General features: G+C 40.8%; 1 protein-coding gene across 1 annotated transcript in view; it reads right to left on the bottom strand.

The window, feature by feature from the left end:
• Positions 1 to 19,743, bottom strand: part of LMTK3 (lemur tyrosine kinase 3) — a 39,961-nt gene extending 20,218 nt beyond the window's left edge. Inside the window, exons 1-10 of the mRNA XM_058182589.1 lie at positions 19,656 to 19,743; positions 14,923 to 15,056; positions 14,686 to 14,836; positions 11,739 to 11,815; positions 10,543 to 10,661; positions 9,170 to 9,257; positions 8,350 to 8,498; positions 6,511 to 6,595; positions 6,072 to 6,193; positions 1,854 to 2,003 (exon numbers count right to left, since the gene is read on the bottom strand). Coding sequence (XP_058038572.1) covers positions 1,854 to 2,003; positions 6,072 to 6,193; positions 6,511 to 6,595; positions 8,350 to 8,498; positions 9,170 to 9,257; positions 10,543 to 10,661; positions 11,739 to 11,815; positions 14,686 to 14,836; positions 14,923 to 15,056; positions 19,656 to 19,743 — 1,163 coding nt within the window. The remainder of the gene's footprint in view (positions 1 to 1,853; positions 2,004 to 6,071; positions 6,194 to 6,510; positions 6,596 to 8,349; positions 8,499 to 9,169; positions 9,258 to 10,542; positions 10,662 to 11,738; positions 11,816 to 14,685; positions 14,837 to 14,922; positions 15,057 to 19,655) is intronic.
• Between the last annotated feature and the right edge of the window lie 946 nt (positions 19,744 to 20,689).

The following is a 20,689-nucleotide window of genomic DNA, read 5'->3' as shown; positions in this document are numbered from 1 at the left end:
AGACAATCAGTTAACTCAGAGGCCCCCAACCTTTTTGGCACCTGGGACTGGTTCCATGGAGAAAGGTTTTTCCACGGACAGGTTCATGTGCTGCTTGCATGTCATGGATGAGGCTTCACTTGTTTGTGTGGCCCAGTTTGCATGGCAGGCCATAGCCTGGTGCCGGTCCCAGACCTGGGGTTGGGGACCCCTGAACATGAGCCAAGAAGAACAGGAAAAGGAAAAAAATGGAAAGAGAGGTCATAGCTGAAGAAAGCCTGGCCAGACTGACAGTGCAGAGAGAGAAATGAGTGGACAGAGGAAGAGTCAGAGGAATACAGAGAGGGGAGAATGGAAGAACATTAGGAGAAATAAGGATGCTAAGGCAAGCATCATAAAGTTTAGGGATAATATCCCAGATCACAAACTGTCCATGAAACCTCAATAGATTTTATTGTCAAGGATGAAGGGGACAGGGACATCCGCAGGGGGGAAGACGGGGTGGGGGTGGGAGGGCAAAGGAAGCCATGTATGCCAAGGTGTCTTGATACAAATGATGCAAATTATGTATACAAGTAGTCTTTGATGTCTTTAACGATTCTCAGTTATCCAGGTCATGGTTGTCCCAAAGGGGCTTTTTCAAAAGGAAACTGGACTTGGTCTTTCCCGGAAGACATTTCGCTTTTCATCCAAGAAGCTTCTTCAGTTCTCGGTTCTTGGATGAGAAATGAAACATCTTCAAGGAAAAACAAAGTCCAGTTGCCTTTTGAAAAAGCCCCTTTGGGACATGTAATCCTTGAATTACAACCATAATGTATCCTGCCCATTACAGTCGTAAGTCACGACAGTCGTAAAATGGTTCACCAAGTGACTGGCCTATTTTTATGATCTTCTCTTCAGGCAGTCATTAAGTGAATCTGTGGTTGTTGAGCAAGTGCTGTGGTCATTAAGCAAACCTATTGATCTCTATGGGGCGTTTTTGCTGGAAACTGGAAGTAAACGCCAGTTTTTGGGGAAACCACTGTAAATCATTGCCATTTCACCAAGAGCTACTACAAACAGCTGTAAATATGGACGGTTGCTAAGCACCCAAAATACAGTCACATGACCCTGGAGAGAGGCCTGACTGTCAGAACTTTGGAACTGGGTTCAGAGGTCCATCATAACTTCAAACATTCACATAAATGACCAGTTGCAACTCAAGAACTATCTGTATACACATAATTTGCACAATGGCATAATAGCTCTTGTGATGCCATTGTGGTGTTGTGGCCTGTCAGCTGCCGGCTCCTCCAGCTGCCGAATCAGATGAGGAGGAGGCATGGGAGTCAGGGTCAGCATTAAGGCAACCTGAGAGCTCCGAGGGAATGGAGCTTTCAGAGAGAGACAGAGGTGGAGCTTGGGTTGTCTGTCAGTCATCAGACCGAGAGTCGACAGCCCCCAGATCTGGAGGTGGCTGATGAGGAAGAGGAGGAACAGCTGGGTCCAGTGCCTGATGCGCGGATGCGCAGAAGACAGAGGAGAGCAGTGGAAATCCATGGGCCAATCCTTGGGACACAAGAGCCACTGCTGCTAGCGAAGCCCCACCCTAACTCTGGAGATAAAAGGCAGGGGATAGAGATAAATAGATGTGACAGTTAATTATTCATCTCCCTGCTGGATAGACTTGTTAGCCTGCAGTGAGACAGAAACTTTTTGCTGGGGTTGCTGGAGCTCCTAATAAAAGAATAATTGATTTAACAAGAGGGTTTGTCGTATTTGAGGAGCTGGGTCACAACATGTGGCTTCTACCGGATGTCTATGGAAGGGGCCTGGATTGATGGAATCCCAGTTGGTGGGTGATGGATTTGTTGGCCTAAGGAGGAAGAACTCACCAATAGTCTGAGTAAGGAAGCTTAAGGCGAGGTTTGGCCAGTTTCATCTGCTGTTCCTTGATGACAAAAGTCAGCACCTCCTCGTCGGAAAGATGCCGGTAAGGCTGGGAGCCAAATTCAAACAGTTCCCAGATGGTCACCCCCATTGACCTGCGAAGAACACAGGGAGATCAAGACGGAAGGGAAAATCCTCTTTGCTATGTGAATAAATTATAGTGCCTCAATAATAATGCTGGCAATAATGAGTCAGGGGCTGGGATTACCCCAGCTCCTATCGGCTGTTGGAGGCTGTTGTGGGCATGCCGTAATTGTAATATACATTTTTTTGAATTGTAAGTTGTCCAGAGTCATTGACTGAGATGGGCAGTTATAGAAGTTAAATAAAGAAATATGTGTCCCGAATCCCTTAGATATGGTTTGGGAAATGCTGAGACTCTCATTTCCATAGATTACCAATCTTCGGGAAGAGCAGCATATCTCTTTTTCAAATATGTGTTTAACATTCTTGGGAAAAAGCTGTAGATCTCTCTTTTAAAAAGTACAGGAACAATCCAATTACTTTAATCTGGGAAAAAGAATCAAATCCTGCCAGCAGTATAGGTCTGAAAGGAGAGCAAGATAGACGTTCAGTTTCTTTTGCGGTCAAGTATTTTTGTGTGACCACACTTTTCACTGCCTTGATTAATTTGAAAGGGGCAGCTATTTTGTGCACTATATAGACAATTTCTGGGTGCTTTGGCTCATGCCAGCTGTTTCCAGCACTGTATTGATCATGCAGTATTTGCAGGTAGTCTTCAAATTATGACCACAATTGGAACCAGAATTTCCACTGTTAAGCAAGGTGGTTGTCAAATGAGTCACACCCAATAGTATCATCTTTTTTGTTACAGTTGTTCAGTGAATCATCTCAATTATTAAAAGAATCACATGGTCATTAAACAAATCCAGCTTTCCTCATTGACTTTGCTTGTTGAAGCCCTCTGGGAAGGTCACAAATGATGATCCCATGACCATGGGGCACAAGAACCCTTGTAAATTCATGCTGATTGGCAAGTACCTGCTTTTTGATTATGTGACCATGGAGATGTGGCAATGGACATAAGTGTGAGGACTGGTTATAAGTCACTTTTTTCAGTGCACTGTAACTTAGAATGGTCAGTTGTAGGTCAAGGACTACGAGTGCAAGTTCAAGATATACCATAAATATCAGTCTGCAGTATATATGTTTTTGTATATATTAGGAACTAGCTGGATACCCATGCTTTACTATTTATGACCATTTTTGACACTTATGACCATTGTACCATCCCCAGACTCTCATTGTCATCATCACCAACAAAGTATATCTGGAGAAATGAAGGCTGCTGCTGAGGTCCTGCCATGATACTCCCTATCCTGTGGTTGACCTGCACCTGCACTTTGAATGTTGACATAAAATTTTCCTCCTTCACTTCTCCGGCTCCAAAAGAGGTCATTTTGAAGCATCCGTTGTACTTCCAGGCAGCAGAAAGATTGATGTTACAGTAGAAGGAACAGATTCGTCTGAACTGAGTAATTCAGTACAAGAAGTGAGTTGGGGTTGGGATGCTATGCAGGAGAAATTTGGTTCACAATCTGTTGGCTCAGTGGTGGTTAGTGATTGAAACACATAAGGGAAAATCTCTCCTACCGCCTTGAGTCCGGAAGCAGTTCCATAGGTGGAAGGCGTAGACATTTTGGTGAGGTAGCGACATTTAGTACTGTAAGGAGCTCCAGACTGCCCCTGAGTGAAGGCGTGGAATGTCTGCCAGTTTGAACTGAGAAAATGGAACGTGAGGCAAATGGCAGTTGGAACTTTTCAGTTGAGGAGGCGGAGTGGAACTTCTAACTCTTTAGCATCAGAGCTTATTAACATACTGTGTATGAATATAAAAGTAAAGGTAAAGGTTCCCCTCGCACATATGTGCTAATCGTTCCCGACTCTAGGGGGCGGTGCTTGTCTCTGTTTCAAAGACGAAGAGCCAGCGCTGTCTGAAGACGTCTCCGTGGTCATTTGGCCGGCATGACTCAATGCCAAAGGTGCACAGAACACTGTTACCTTCCCACCAAAGGTGGTCCCTATTTTTCTACTTGCATTTTTACGTGCTTTCGAAACTGCTAGGTTGGCAGAAGCTGGGACAAGTAATGGGAGCTCACCCTGTTACACGGCAGCACTAGGGATTCGAACCGCTGAGCTGCCGACCTTTTGATCGACAAGCTCAATGTCCTAGCCCCTGAGCCACCATATATGTATGTATGAGCCACCGTGTATGTATGTATGTATGTATGTATGTATGTATGTATGTATGTATGTATGTATGAATATACTGTATATGAAATACTAATGATCTGATGGCCATTTCGAAAAATCTTTTGTTAGTGAGCACCTAGAAGCCAAGAGGAAAGTACATGCCAAATTTCAAGTTTGTATGCTTTACCATTCCGGAGATTTCATGATGAGTGAGTGGATTTCGCTTTTATATATAGAGAAGATATCTAATATCCTTATGGAAAATGAACTTTTTCCACATCCAAGCTAAGCCACCATTAACAGACATTTCCAGAGTCCCATCCTGTTCCAGCCACACATTATGAACTCAGTTGGTGGCTGATTTTCACACTGCCAGGTGAGGAGGGAGGGAAATCTACCCACCATTGCCTTGAAAGTCTTCTGCTCTATATTTATAAGAACAGCATTACTCCCCACCAGCCTAGTTGCTGAGGCACATTTAAGCTGTGGGAGTAGCATAATTGACAACAGCATATTTTTCTGGTGTCTGGTAAAGGACAGCAGGAATGTGTAATGAGGAAGAACCCTAAAATAAATCTCATGTGCACCAGGCCTTAGAACTGCTGGTACCTCAGGGCACCAATACGTCCACACACACATCTTTTGGCAAGATTTCTCTCCCGGGTGGTACATTAAAGTAACAGCTTTAATTAAAAAATAGAAAATTGGCATGATGCAAAGCAAAGCGCCAGCCTCCAACATCATCTTCATTTCCAGGGCTCTCTCTGGACTCCCACAGGGCCCCATAATCTTGATTAGCAACGCTACACAGTCCTTTGTTTTGGATGAATGCCATCTCCTCAGAAAAGGGACTGTTGTGATTATGGGCAGTCCAGAGCTTGGGGGTTGAGACTGAGTAGATTGGCAGGTAAGTCAGCCATCTGGTAAATAGACAACTGCACTCCCCCAGCTGTTTCTGGAGAGCAGCCAGAATATAATTTCAAACATGTCCACTTGGCCAGAAACATGGGAGTGGTCTTCTTTAGAGTAAAGCAACATGGCAGTCAAACTGCTTTCAAGGTTATCTTTGCTAAATTTTATTTTGTTTTTGTTTATGACTGAATAGAAAAAGAAAGAAGAAGCTGAAAAATTATTTGCTTAAATAAAAGAACATTTGTCACTAAGAGAATTGTGATGATGGCTCAAAATAACTAGTTCAGTGCATGGATTTCTGCAGGGGGAGACAAATGATAAAAACTGTATAATGATACAAATGCTATCACTTACATATTTGCATTAGTATACAGATAGTCCTCAACTTACAACCACAATCAGAACTTTCAGAATTTCCATTGCTAAGCAAGGTGGTTGCTAAGTGAGTCCATTTTACAATCTTTTTTGCCACAGCTATTAAGTGAATCACTGCAGTTGTTCAATAAATCATGTGATTCTCAAGCTTCCCGCATTGACTTTGTTTGTCAGAAGGTGTCTGGAAAGGTCACAAATGGAGATCACATGATCCATTTGATTTACTGCAACCACTGTAAATACATGCCATTTGCCAAGCACCCAAACTTTGAGCATTTAACTGTGGGGTTGCTGCAATAGTCTTAAGTGTGAGGATCAGTTGTAAATCCCTTTTTTCAGTGCCATTGCAACTTTGAATCATTGCTAAATGAATGGTTGTAAGTCAAGATTTGCCTGTTCAACATTTGCATTACTGTTCACCTATTCATTCTATTTGTACACTAGTGAATCTACCAAGGATTCCAAGCTGACATTAATGTGCCATGTGTTAACATTGTGGCATCATTGTATTTTACTGAGGATGCCTGCACTGGATGAATGCTTGCAAACACTGGGGAGAATTTCCTTGTGGAGTTGGAAATGTTTGTTTCAGCTTTACCCCAGATGAATTACATATCCTTGCTTAAGAATACAAATTAAATTTCCTCAGTCCAAGAACTCACCAAACATTGCTCTCCTTGGTCTGATCCACAACAATGAGATTTCCATGCATCTCATCCAACAATTCTGGGGCAACCCAACGCAAAGGGATCCAGAGCCGGTCCGGAGTGATATAATAATCTTCCTATGAAATAGAAATGAGAAACAGTACAGAATAGAAACTGAGTTATAGACATCTCAACACCCCAATATCTCCTGGGTCCTGGATGCTCTGCTTCTCAACTAATACCCATTATAAAGTTCCCGCTCAAGGCCCATGCAATATTATGTAGTAGTTTGCTCTAAATTAAACTGCTCATAATAAGTTCCTTTAAAAAAGGAAAGGTTTAATCTCATAATGGATCGGACATGTTCCGCAAATAATAAATTGCCACATCTACTCGTTGCCTAAGACTCCCTTGAAACCCATCTTAGATTCTTTGAGGTACTTTCACCTCATACCTTGTAGTTGTTGTGTGACAGGCCATAATCCCCAACCCTCACTGTGAGATCTGAGGTCAGCAAACAGTTCCGAAGTGCCAGATCACTGTAGAGGACAAGAGGATTTTGAGTCAGGTGAAAAGGGAGACTCTCATTTTCCACTCTTTCTTACATAAAGTTTTCCCAGTATACATAGAGAGGATAAAAAAATTTTTTTTGTTATGGGTAGGTTTTTTAGGGGGGTGGGTAAGAGTAACCCATGTTGCTTTCAAAAATTCAGAGGGCATATTTTTATCTTAACAATAACTTTGAAAGATTTAAAAGTTTGGGATTGCCTAGAATCTTGCTATGTGACCTGTTTATTTTCTTAACTCTTCGTAGGACTTTGACTGATTCACCAAAATTTATTCATTTATTTTGATGCCTTTACTGGCTCCTTGATTAGTCCCTCTAAATTTTTTGGCAAAATTGCAGTAATGGTTGCCGTTGCCTTTTTTCTAGAGCTTAGAGAGAGTGACAGGTCCAAAGTTACCCAACTAGCATTATGTCCAAAGCAGGCCCAAACAGGACTAGAACTCACATTCCTCTTGTTCCTAGCCTGATGTCTTAACCACTACACCAAACTGATTCTCTAACTAGAATCTTAGCCCTCCTTATATTGTTAAAATAGAAGTCCCAGTTAACTCAGCCATCATGTGGTAATGGATGTTGGGAGATATTATTTTAAATAATACCAAAAGGCTTTAGATTCCCAAGCCCTGGACTAAATAAAGCAAGGGTGTTTTGTTTAAGGGGTCACCCAAACCCCACTTCTTTGCTTGATGTATTCATTACAGACAAGATTTCTTTTCTTTTCTTTTCTATTCTATTCTATTCTATTCTATTCTATTCTATTCTATTCTAAAATCTGTTTTTGGTATACCAATTTTGGCTTGCAAAATGAACAAGGCAGAATACTGGATTCAAGCAATACATTAAAAATCCTGAGTTGTAAAGCTGATCATGCACTAGAACAGCGTTTCTCAATCTTAGCAACTCTAAGAACTCCAAGGTGACTGGGGAGTTTTGGGAGCTGAAGCCCACATATTTTAGAGTTGCCAAGGTTGAGGAACACAGCAGGAGGAGGAGGAGGAGGAGAAGGAGGAGGAGGAGGAGAGATGGTGGTAGTGGTGGTGAAATAGTGCCATGGCATAGCAATCTATTTACTTTTCATAATCCAGTTTAGCAGTTAGTGGCTATCCAAGCAAGCTTTTTGCTTAATGATGGATATTCACATACAGACCTGACTATACATGATTTTTCTTAACTGGAACTCTGTATAGGAAATTCTACAGTATTTTTAAATAATATTTGAGATATAGCTTACATCACAAGAAGGTCCCCTCCCCCAGGAAGGAATCTCATTATATTCTTTCAAGTGGCCATACACAGGCAAACAAATAATATATTTAAATTACAGAATATTTTTGCTATAACATTTGGCTGCTCATTTTTTGGTCCTGATTTTTGATTTTTAAAAAAGTGATCAATGCTTTAATTATCCTAATCCCCATCCCTTCCCTTTTCTATTATATTTTTTAGACAGTCATAATGACATAACATGATAATGTGCCAGCAGGTTTCTACCTGTAGGAAAGTTCACATCTCTATTCATCCTTTACCAAGATTAGGCCATCATCAGGTGCAGTTGCCCTTGGAAGTCGCCAAATCTTTCAACCTCCATTTTAACCCATCGGAGTAACTTCCATTAGGATGAACCTGCAATTCTAAATCTCACACTCTCCTCACTTTTTTTCGTATCCTGGTTCACACTCTCTTTCCCAAAGCTGCAAAATTCAGATTTCCAGCCATCATCCCTACCTGTGAATGTAATTGTTTTTATGCAAGTGTAGCACTCCCAGCGTGATTTCATAAGCCATGCGCTGCAATGTACTAAGATCGCGTGTCAGTAAATCAGGAGTCATTCCATCTGCTTTGCGTTGAGCTCGCAAGTAACGTTTCAGATCTCCCTGGGAGGGGGGCAGGGGGGACATCAAGACAGAAGAAAAAGTGACCAAGTTTGCAAATTTACTAATTTTGTCTGAGATCCAGGAAAACTATCCAGACATTTTTGAAGAATCCAAGATATCCTTATTCTCATTCAAAGTTCACATTATCCATATTATATATCATGCCCTCATTCTAAACTGAGTTAACAAATGTGCCAGGTAGATTTGAACTATGTTACAACATCACAAAGCCTATTTGGAAGTTAAGTAGCTAGCACTGAGCTTACTAAGACCTACATTACTCAAATTAATAAAGCCACACAAGGCTTTATTGATGGCGTAGGATGTGATTTTCTCAGTTATTGCAGGCTCCTCACTGTTTTAAAAGTAAGATGTAATTAAAGAAAAATATGAGGTTAATATTCTATACAACTGCCTTCTACAAGGAAAGCCAGGTTCCCAACTTATATCTACGTGGGCAAAGCAATTTTGAATGAATGGCTATGGAAATTAATGTTATCATTAGAGCCACATTGACAAGGGGACAGACATTATTCTAGAGTGACTACTGATATTGTGGTTACTCCAGATTCAGAGCACTGGTGCTCTGGGCATTCCAGTTTCATGACTATAGGATTTGGACTTTAGTAATTCTCAAATCTAATTTTCTGAAGTTGCTTCAGTTGACTTACCAGTTGGCAGAATTCCATGATCAGGAGGAAGGGTATAGTTTCTGTGCACAAGCCGAGGCACTGTAGTATATTTGGGTGCTGGAGGCTTCTTGAAGGCAAGGTAGAGACATGGGGAGGGACACAGAAAAAACAGGAGGGAAAAAAAGTATTTCCGGATGACCGGACAAGAATCTCAGTGAGTCATAACATACATAGGGAAATCCCTACTTCTATTTTTGGACAGTTCCTCCGTGTTCTCTGTTATAACCTACAATTTGGTAGCAGTTCACTGGAGCATCCCCAAACTCCAACACCTCCTTAATAACCAGAAAGGAGATTTCTGAGCCGTGACAGAGCTCTGGTTAGAGAAATAGGAACATTTATAGGTCTATCCCTAAACTTGGTTTTCCTAGACCTCACCTGATTTACAGGTTGGGAATTAGTTACTGAGTCCTTGGCTAAGTTTGCCAGATAGATTGTTACTCTAAAATAAGATTAGTCTACATTATTTTCATAATCTCATATAATTCTAATAATCAAATCCCCAAATCAACCTTACATTTCTTTCAGTTTCTTGCAAAAAGCTCCAAAATGATTTATAAGTAGAAATAACATTTGTCAAAGTCTTTTCTTTCATCAAGGCTGCTAACTTTGCCATCTCTGCCAATTCCACCAGTTGCACCATCCATTCTTCCATTATAGGTATTTGTAAGCCTTCCCATCTTTGTGCATATAAAATTCTTGTTACTATTATTCTGTATAAAAATGGGTATTCCTCAACTGAGAACATCTTGCCCAACAGCATGACAGCGCTCAATCTCCATAATGTTACAATAAAGAGAAAGATAACTGGGGAAAATGCAGTAGAGATTTTTTAAAAGATCATTTATCATTAGGGGCCTACCCTTGGCACAGTTACTGCATATTTGACATAAAGACAAATACAGGTAGTCCTTGACTTACAACAGTTAATTTAATGACCGCTAGAAGTTCCAATGGCACTGAAAAAAAAGGGTTATTTTTCACACTTACAACTATTGTAGCATTCCCATGGTCATGTGATCAAAATTCAAATGCTTGGCAACTGACTCATATTTATGTCAATTGCAGTGTCCCTGGATCATGTGATCATCTTTTATGGCTTTCTGACAAGCAGTCAATAGGGAAGTCAGATTCACTTAACAACCTTGTTACTAACTTAACAACTGCAGTGACTCACTTAGCAACTGTGGATAGAAAGGTTGTAAAATGGAGAAAAACTCACTGTACCAATGTCTCACTTAGAAACAGAAATTTGGGGCTTGATTGTGGTCATAAGTCAAGGAGTGCCTGCATTTTGTATGAAGATTCCTTACCCCATTTTCACCCTCATATCAGTTTCTTCTGCTTCTTACCGATAAGGCTGGGCCTCTGACAAGAACTTCCTCTGCTCTAGCGGTCCGGCACTTACACGCAGCTCCCTCACCACCACCTGTGCAGGGGTGAAATCTGAGAATATTTCACCCAGAATTACCTATGAGACAAAAAAAAAAAAAAAAAAAAAAGAAACCACAATGAAATACTGGCACCTGGTTAATAATTTGAACTGGCTATGTAGATCATATCTCATTAGTCATTAAAGTCCTTAATGAACTCACTGATGGCCAATTGATTTCCAGGTACAATTTAATTATCTATACAACCCTAAACAGCTTGGTTCCTGGGCGGCTGAAAAATTACTTTTATCGCAAGGGATGCAATAAAAGAAGACACCAGAAGGCAAAGAAGAAAAGCTTAAGAGTGGCTGAAAGTATTTAGATTGAACATGTTTTTGAATGAGTTTTTTTTTCTTTTTCCCAAGCAATGTGAATGTTTTCACAGTTTTTAAAATGTTGTGTTTTTTCTTGTTTGAATTGTTTTTATACTTTTGGAACTGTAGCCTCTTCAGAGTCATTGATTGAGATGAGTAACCATAGAAATTGAATAAATAAAATAAAAATTTGGGAAAGTAGGCTTTTTCTAGTTCTTAGAAGGTAAAATGGCTCTAGATTAAAGTCAATGGATGATAGCTTTAATAAGGTGGGAACCATGAATTTTTATTTCCCTTTTCTTCTCCTTTAACTGTTCAAATCTGGCAAATCACTTTCCATCCCAAAGGATCTTTTTTCTTTATAAAAAAGAAAAGTTGCTCAATACTTTCTCTAACAAGAAAATAAATTCTTGCTTGCTGTAGGCTCTTTTCTGTAACCTTGTATTTAATTACTTTCTCCATTAAATTTTGCAATTCGCAATTAATGACTTTTTGGTTGATTTGCTTATTTGGCTGTGGTTTTTTAACATTGTAGAATGTTACTCCACAAATGTGTAAAAGGTCCTTGCAACTTGTTCTTTTGTTGCAAACTATATCCTTTTATCCTATTTAGGATATCTTTATAAAGTTGTTTAGAAGTAATCATAATAAATGAATGATCTGCATTGTATAGTCAGTGATTTGCCTATTGCTATTCCATTTATAGGATTCAAATTAACTCTTGCTGGAAAGCTGGAAAGCAATTGCCTGAATGTCATTCTTACATCATATCCACAGAAAAACTGATTTTTTCTTACTTACTTTTCCAAACCAGCCATTTCCAATCTCCTGCAGATAACTGAGGTGTTGTCTACTGAGACCCAAGTGTTTCACTAAATCTGAAAGAGGAATATGGTGTTCAAAATAATGAGAGTCAGGAATGCTGCACAGAGGATGCAGGCTAAGAGTTAGCTCCATTTTGACTCTCCCCATGCCACAAAGCTATTAAACCCCAAAAATGTTGTTGTGAGATATGCTAGAACAATCTTCCGTACTATGATGTCCTTCAGCCAATGTGTCTATGAGAAACCATTGCAGGCAGACTACAGATAGTCCTTGACATACAACCATTTCTTTAATGACTGTTTGAAGTCACAACAGTGCTAAAATTGCTTCTTACTGTTGTAGGATCCCTAAGATCATGTGATCAAAATTTTGATGCTTGGCAACTTGCTCATATCTATGACAGTTGCAGTGTGCCAGGGTCATGTGATCATCTTTTTGTGATCTTCTAACAAGTAAAGTCAATAGGAAAGGCAGATCTACTTAATAACCATGTTGCTAACTTAACAACTGCAGCCATTCAGTTAATAACTGTAGCACGAAAAGTTGTAAAATGGGGCAAAACTCACTTAACAGCTGTCTTGGTTAGCAACAAAAATGTTGGGCTCTGGGTATAACATTGAATTAGAGAAATGGGAAAAATTATGGGGAACAAATTATAAGATGACGTTATCGGACGCCTATCAAGAAAACACTTACAAAATTTTTTATAGGTGGCATTTACCCCCGGTGAGATTGATATCCCCGAAAATATCCCCGAAAAATATACCAAATTGCTGGAAGTGCAATTATCAACATGGGACATACTTCCACATGTGGTGGACATGTCCCAAAGCAAAAGCATACTGGTTAAAAATTCAAAATTGGATAGAGGAAATGACAGGAAAAAAAATTGCCATGAAACCTGAATTATTTTTATTGGGAATTATCAAACAGAAGATTAGAAAAGAAATTTACTACCTCATACTACATATAATTACGGCTGCCAGAATTTCATTTGCACAAAATCGGAAGCAAAAATCTGCTCTGTCAAACTCGATGATAATTAAAAAGGTGTTAGTGGGGGTCTGCAAGAAAATTTTGGTGGTCCACAGAAAAATTATTTGCATTTTTTATATTGCACTAAATCAGGGGTCCTCAAACTACGGCTCCTGGGACAGATACGTGCAATGAACGTTTGTGTTGCTGCAGAGACTCTCCCCCTTCAGGGTCTTTTTGTGTGGGTCAGAGGGGGGCAGAAATTCCGACTTGGGGTCTGCTTTAGGCTCCTGGTGCAGGGCTTTGGGCGAAGGCTGGAGGGAAATGCTCTCGATGGCGAAGAACCAGAGGGCCTTGTTCCAGTGGAACAGCATCATGGTCTGGAACTGGCTGACCATCTCAGCCTGCTGAGCCTTCAAGCGCAATACCTGGCCTTGCACTCCCACAGGTCTTTCCTCTGCTTGGAAAACATATGCTTGTAGTCCTCAGTGAGGTGCTTCTGTTGAGCCTCCTTCTTGGTCAGATACAATTTGAACTGAGCTGTTTTGCCAACTCTTTCTTGTGGTGGCTGCTTAGCTCCAACAACTGCTTCCTGTTGGGGCCCTAAGGAGCCTGAATGGGGAGGTGAGGAGTGGTTGGGAGGGGAGGGCTGAGTAGAGGCCGCTGAGGCACCCCTCAACATGAGTGACATTGACTTGACCATGCCCACCCAGCCACATGACCACATAGCCACGCCCACCCAGCCGATCATTACGCAGATCATATTAGTGGTCCGTGGGATTTAAAATTATGAATTTAGTGGTCCCTGAGATCCGAAAGGTTGGTGACCCCTGTGCTAGAATGTGCAGAAGCAGTTAAAAGACCGAGAGGAAACGATATACTATGAAACATGGAATAGATGATATAACTGGTTAGAGATAGAACCTAAAATTAATTTATAAATATATAAACATAAGAGAAGATATTATAGAGGAATAAAATAGATAATGTGTAATAGATAGCTATAAAGTGTAATGAGTATAGATATTAGTTAGCAATATATGAAATGTATATGTATATAGTTTGATTAAAAGATTAAATGGATGTAATTAAAGATGCCGGTATCGGAAAGCTGCAAAAATGTAATAATGATTTTAACGATGTAAATACTGAATAAAAACTATTTTTTTTTAAAAAAAATGTTGGGCTCAATTGTGGTTGTAAGTTGAGGACTGCCTGTATGTGAAAATGGTTGTGAGAAAGTGTTTATGAGATGAAAAACGATAAGATGGTTTCAATTAAAGCAAAAATAAAGTGGGGACAGAATTCCTGGGGCTTCAAAAAATGAAAATGAGTTGAAGTTGTCGGAGATCTAGAGATCAGGATGGATCACTGCATAAGGCAGTGGATAATGAAAGTCAACAATGTACATGTAGATGAGATCAGAAAGACAGGACAGAAAGATGATAGACAGACAATACAAGGGAGGTTACACAGAAGAAACAACAGGAGCCACAACAGGAAGGAGATGCAAAAGTAATAGGGAATGCCCAAAATAGAAAGAAAGGATAAAATCTAGTCATCTAGAATCCTAGGTTAGGACATAGTAAATGTTCAACTGATAAATCACAACAGATATTCCCATTCTATAGAAAAATAAACCTTAGATTTCTACTGTTCTGCTACTTTTATGTAAAGTTCATATAATTTTCATTATGAAGGTGCCAAGGTCTACAGCAGCCTTCCCCAACTTGGTGCTCCCATCATTTCAAGATTCAGATAGTGGAAACTAACAGACATCAGGTCAGAGATGGCTGGCATAGAACTGCACTGGTACATTTTCCCAAGTAACTGTGTCAAGTGCTGCCAATACTCTAACCTTTTGTGTTCTCTAAACAAGGGCAATATGAAAGATATCACAAATGAAGAGAAGGATAATAATAGGACCCCTTTCCCTCAGGAAATATACCTGTTTTGGGCATCTGTTGATTGGAAGATGGGAGTGAAACCTCAGAAAGAGGCAGAATGTAGACATCTGGGATGGATTGGGAGGAAGATGTCTCCTCTGCAGGTGGTGTATACTCTCCAGAGTATTCTTCTCCATCAGGGTTCTCAAATTCCTATCAGGTAGACAAAGACATTTTTTAAAGATCTTTGTTTTCAAAAACACATCATGCCCACCTCCCATCCCCACCATCTGGCTCACCTTGAAACCCACATCACCTCTCTTGCAGCACAGACAGGTGAGGAGGAGGAAGATAAAGGCCAACAAGCCTGAGCAGGAGATCAGAACCACAGCATAGGGAGGGGCCAGGGGAGCCCGGCCCTGAGATAATCCATCTGAAGAGAATATACAAAGAGCAAAATAGGACACATATATTAAAACAGCATTTAGAGGTAACTATTTGCCTGGTGGGAAAGAAAGGGTACTTTGAGGATCATTTAAACCATTCTGAACTAATAAGTAAACTTGCATGTTTTTCAGAATTAGAAGCTGAGATACAAACTGATGAAAGGATGGAGGACAAATATTAAGGAAGAACAGTGGGGCTTTTTGTCCTATGAAAAAAGGGCATTTTTTTATTATCTTGCAGAAAAGCAAGATATACCGGTAGTCCTCGACTTACAAGAGTTGAAGTTACAATGGCAAAAAGTGACATGACCATTTTTCACATTTATGAACCTTGTAGCATCCCCCATGGTCACATGATTTACATTTGAAAGCTTGACAGGTGGCTCATATTCATGACGGTTGCAGAGCACCAGGGTCATGTGATCATCTTTTGCAATCTTCTGACAAGCAAAGTCAATGGGGAAGCCAAATTCACTTAACAACCGTGTTACTAATTTAAGAACCACGGTGATTAACTTAACAAATGTGGCAAGAAAAGTTGTAAAATGGGACAAAACTCACTTAACAAATTTCTCACTTAGCAACATAAATTATGGGCTCGATTGTGGTACTGTACAGGACTACAGTACAGTAAAATGATAATGACGAATCTTGTCCTAACTTCATACTTCCACAAATATTGCTTTCCCTCCTTTTCTCAAAGTGTTAGTATTTATGTTCTGACCAACATGATTTTCTTATTTTATGTTTTAGCCACAGGGTCCTTCCACCCCGGGGTTGACCCTCTTGTTAGACAATGTGAGGAGATTTTCTCAGGCAGTAAAAGCCAGGGAAGCATCTGTTATCGGAAGACAGAAATATGGAGACTTAAATTCCTAGTTCTGCTTTCCTTAAGTTACTATGCTATGGGCAGTCATCACAGAAGATGATGCTCATTGCCATTATGGACCCAAACATTACCTACTGCTGTGATGACCTTCCATTCCCCAAAACCTGGGAGACAGGCAAGTGCTGATGGCCCTATTTCCTCAGGAGATAACAATTCTTAATAGGGCTGTGAAATAATTTGCCCCCTTATTTATGGCCTGCTACTTCTCTGATAAGCTTTTGTAAAAAAGTGAAACCTGGCTCTGGGAGAGGGATATTATATTTAGTGCCTGCCTCTGTTGGAATACAACATTATGGTTTACATTATATTTTCTGTTTGTTCTATTCTTTTTCATCTCTGTTCCTGTTGTATGCCATTCAGAGTCACTTCGAGTGGAGTAATTAAGTCAAACAAATAAATCATTGAATGTGGGGTGCTATTTTATCCTTCATTACAAGAAACAAAATGACTTGGACTAAGCCTACTGTATATTCTTTGTCTCCTACCTTATATTCTTCCAGCAGCCAATAAAAGAGGAACAGTAAGTTTTAGGGACCTTGAACATGCTATTCTCTACCTCACCAATGAAAGTTGGTGGTAGCTGATGCAGTTGCAGGTAGTCCTTGATTTATGACCACAATTGAACCCAAAATCTCTATTGCTAAATGAGGCATTTTTTAAGTGAGTGAGTGTTGCTCCATTTTACAACCTTTCTTTCCACAGTTGTTAAATGAATCACTGCAGCGGTTAAGTTAGTAACATGGTTCTTAAGTGAATCTGGCTTCCCCAATGACTTTGTTTGTCAGGTCACAAAAGGTGATCACATGACCTGAGAACACTGCAGCCATCATACACATGAGTCAGTTGTCATTTGAATTTTGTCAGTTGAATTTTGTCCATGTGGCCATGGGGATGCTGCAAGGGTGGTGTGAAAAACAGTCATAGTTTCTTTTTTTCCCAATGCTGTTGTAACTTTGAACGGTCACTAAATTGTAAGTCAAGGACTACCACCTGTATTTCACTCATTGCTTTACTCCTGAGTGCCAAGCTGAATGCCTCAACTTTGTCTCTACTTCATGGAAATGTACCAGCCCATGGTACACAGCAGAGGGAGATGCTTGGAGTAGCAGAGAAGCTTTCAGCTCAGTGGATGTAGGACCCACCAACATCTTTATTTTCCCAGAAGTTCAAATCCACAATTGGAGACATTCTGAAATTATTATTGGTAGATCCTGTGCTGCATAAACACTTCTTATTATATCACAATGAGACATGTCTTTTAAAATCCAGAAGCATTGTTTAAAGGTTGAATCTTGAAACCAGGTAGATGACAACCTTTGCTCCATCATGTAGACATCTTTCTCACCAGTTTTCATGTGCTCTCTCTGTATTATCTCTTCCATCCTTTGCTCTATGCATCCTGTTTTAATCACTTACCATCCCTCTGTCAAATGACGCAAACAGAAAGCACCAACTTCAAGTTACGTACATGAGATTTTCAAATTTTGCTATAGCATTATGAAAACATTAGAAACTTGTCATTAGAAACTGTTTCATTATCCTGCCTTCGCCCTGAAGAAATCTATAGAATTCTATTTTTTTCTCAGGAAATGTCATCCTCTCTTTCCCAGGAAACTGAGATATATTTGGAAACAGAAAAGACAATTTAATCAGATGGTACTAAAATTAGGCACACATTTACATTTCTAGAGACCATTTTCCATGCTGTGATTTGGTCCTAAAGCACATTACTTATTTTTTATTGATTATATTAGTATTAAATTAGTATTCTAATACTATTCTAATATTTAATTCTAATTCTAATACTATTACCAGAGACGTCTGGCTGCTTACACTAGATTTTCCCTTAAGCATGGATAAAGTTATGCCAGAAATGAGAATTCACCTTGTTTCTGTAGGACAATGTAACAGGCTACAGGTCTCCTATTCTTGCTTATGTGAAGGCTTGGCAGTTAGCACAAGAAATATTTGCTAGTAAAGCAGAGCTGTCATCTATTCTATCGTGTCATTCAGTCATGGGACAGACACGTGGGCTTCAACTCTCAAAGGGTCTACTGGTTGGAAATTAGGGGAAATAGAAGGTATCAGATTGGGGAAGGTTCATATAGCCTCAGTTTCTTCTAAGTGACTGTAATTTGCTAAGATTTGAAAAATACACTTTTCATGTCCTGGGGGAATCATCAGCCTTTGCTTCTTGAAGACAATATCAGAGGGACAACCTACTATGCCATCCTTAATTCTTGGCCCATGACTGCCTGCTCTTTCTGACATCAGAGCAAGTAAACCATTGGCAACTAGTGTGACCTTTTCTGGACTTCCAGCCTGCATTATGACAGCAAAAAAAGAAAGACAAGATAGAGATTAGGAAGTAGAAGAGTAATACATCAGAGTAGACTGAACTCCCACAAAGGGAGTGGAGATAGCTTTGATTATAAATTATGGGGGGGGGGGGACATCTTTCCAGCTTGTTGCAACAGTAAACATGCTGCAATCTCTTAGAATGAAGCCACTGGCAATGTCACAATCCTTTAATAATCCAATCATACTCAACATTCTGGAGTTTTTGAGGCATGATTAGATTACCAATATTTGGTAATGATTAGTGTACCAATATTTGAAAACTATTGTTCCTGGGTATTAATATTTGAATTGATTTCTATATCAAAGGAGGTAAGGGACCAGTGGGTCAGATTTAAAAAAATCTATCAAGTGGACCATATTTTTCAGGATAGTAGCTAGATGTTTCTCATTCAAGTTTATGGTGGATCTGTGGGTTGAACCCAAGTCTGTAAAAGCCTCATTGAGGATCATATTCAGGGAACTCATGGTTTCCCTAAATCTACCACCAGCCCATAGCTATCAATTTATCTCTGTACCTAATCTCCTATTTGGTCCTTCTTCAAAATATTCTTTATGCATTCCTTCATCTCTTCTTCCAGTGATGAAATCTTTCACCATCTTCTTCATCTCAGCTGTACTCCATCCTTACACAAAGCCCTCAGTGAGCTCCACATAATACCTTTTCACCAATGTCAAGAATGCATCCCAACTGAGTCTCCCACTTTCCACGGATGACTATCAGACCAAACACAGATGGCATTTCTGGATGTCACTGACCTGTCAGGCATAAATTTCACACCCAACTCTCAGACAATCCTCCCTCCATCACGTTGTTTTCTTTGCAAGCAAATATTTATCCTAGATCTCCTTTACTGTGGAATGACTCTGGATCCCTCTTCAGGGATCATGTACAAAAATATCTCTTTTTTTCCAGATAACTTCTGCTTCTCTTGATTGCCTTAAGGGGTGGCTTCAATTTTCTCCAGTGCCAGTTATCTTTAAGAATAGGCGAGGATCAGGAAAAGACGATAAGAAACACCACCGCTGCTTTAAGGCATTTGGCAAAATCCCAGGGCTGATGTATTTGTTCTGTATAGGAATCCCAGCTGTCTCTGGAGAATGGCATTTATAACCCAGTTGCCCCCTCCCCATCTAGTCTGGAAAGAATCCCCTGATCCAAGTCTTGTCCCCAGTTGGCACTCTGAAGGGGGTGGGGATCAGGTCCACCAGGCAGCTACCTAGCTGCACAAACAGGTGGCCACAGATGGCTGGGCGAGAGGCAGCAGCAAGCAAATAGGGTGAGGGGGTGGCTGCTGGCAATGATGCCCAGGGAACCCTTGCCCCTGCCCAAACTCACCATTTTCCGAAGGCGCTGCCAAAGCTTTCTCCGGGTTGAAATACGACATGGACGCAGCCAGGAGAAGGAAAGGGCCTTGCCTTAGCATCTTAGGGATAGTCTGGAATCATGGATCAGGAAGGAGGGGAAGGGAGGCGGGGAGGGGTCTCAAGACGCAGGTGCAGGGGGACGGGGAAAGAAATTGGCTGCCCCAGCAAAGCAGGGGGAGGACAGGCACGATGGGCTTCAGACATCAGAACTGATGGAATGGAGCAGGAGGCAGCAGGAACAATGGTCGCAGCGCCCAAGAGGCTGTGTTACCCGCATCCTTAAGTTGATGTGTTACCGCTTGGCTCGCCGCTACCTGCCTTTCATTCTCATGGATTTTCTTCCTTCGTTGCCCGCAGAGGAAAAGGAGGGGTGGAAAATAAATGGGGAGGGTGGCAAAGGATATCAAAGGTGAAACGAATGAAAGGGGTTTTTTTGGGGAGGGGAAGAGGAATTGTAACAATAGGTGATCTCACATGGGGAACAGGACGGGAAGTAAATGTGTGGGGAAGAGGGAGGAGGGGTGGGGAAGAGGCAGAGAAGGAAACCGAAAAGAGACAACTGAAGGGATAAAAGGAAGAAAGAGAGAAAAAAAGGGGGAAGAGAGAAATGATGGGGAAGACAGCTGGGTGTTTTCCTCCCCCCCTCCCCTCAGATCCAGCTCTCTGGGTTGCACTAGCAGAGAAACTGATGGAGAAAAAAGCCCTCCCAACCAGCTGAGGTTGTTGATTGGACAACGGGTGTGTCATTTATACGCTAAAGGGAGAAGGATGCAGGAATAGAGGGAGGGGGGTGTTGTCGCCATGGAGATCTGTTCCTGGGTAGCAGCAGCAACACTGGGCAGTGCAGGAGTGAAAAAGTGATGAAAAAGGGTCTCAGGGCAACAATCAGCAGAGACAGGACGGGTGCTTTGTACAAACTGGGATACATCCTCCATCTCATCAATCTATAAGCACCAATGCAGGAAGCAAATATTTCCTCTGACACACTCATGCACCCATTTAGAA

This window comes from Ahaetulla prasina, chromosome 4 (genome assembly GCF_028640845.1).
Source record: "Ahaetulla prasina isolate Xishuangbanna chromosome 4, ASM2864084v1, whole genome shotgun sequence".
Lineage (NCBI taxonomy): Eukaryota > Metazoa > Chordata > Lepidosauria > Squamata > Colubridae > Ahaetulla > Ahaetulla prasina.
The sequence above is the reverse complement of the archived record's forward strand: the minus strand, read 5'-3'. Positions and strand labels throughout refer to the sequence as shown.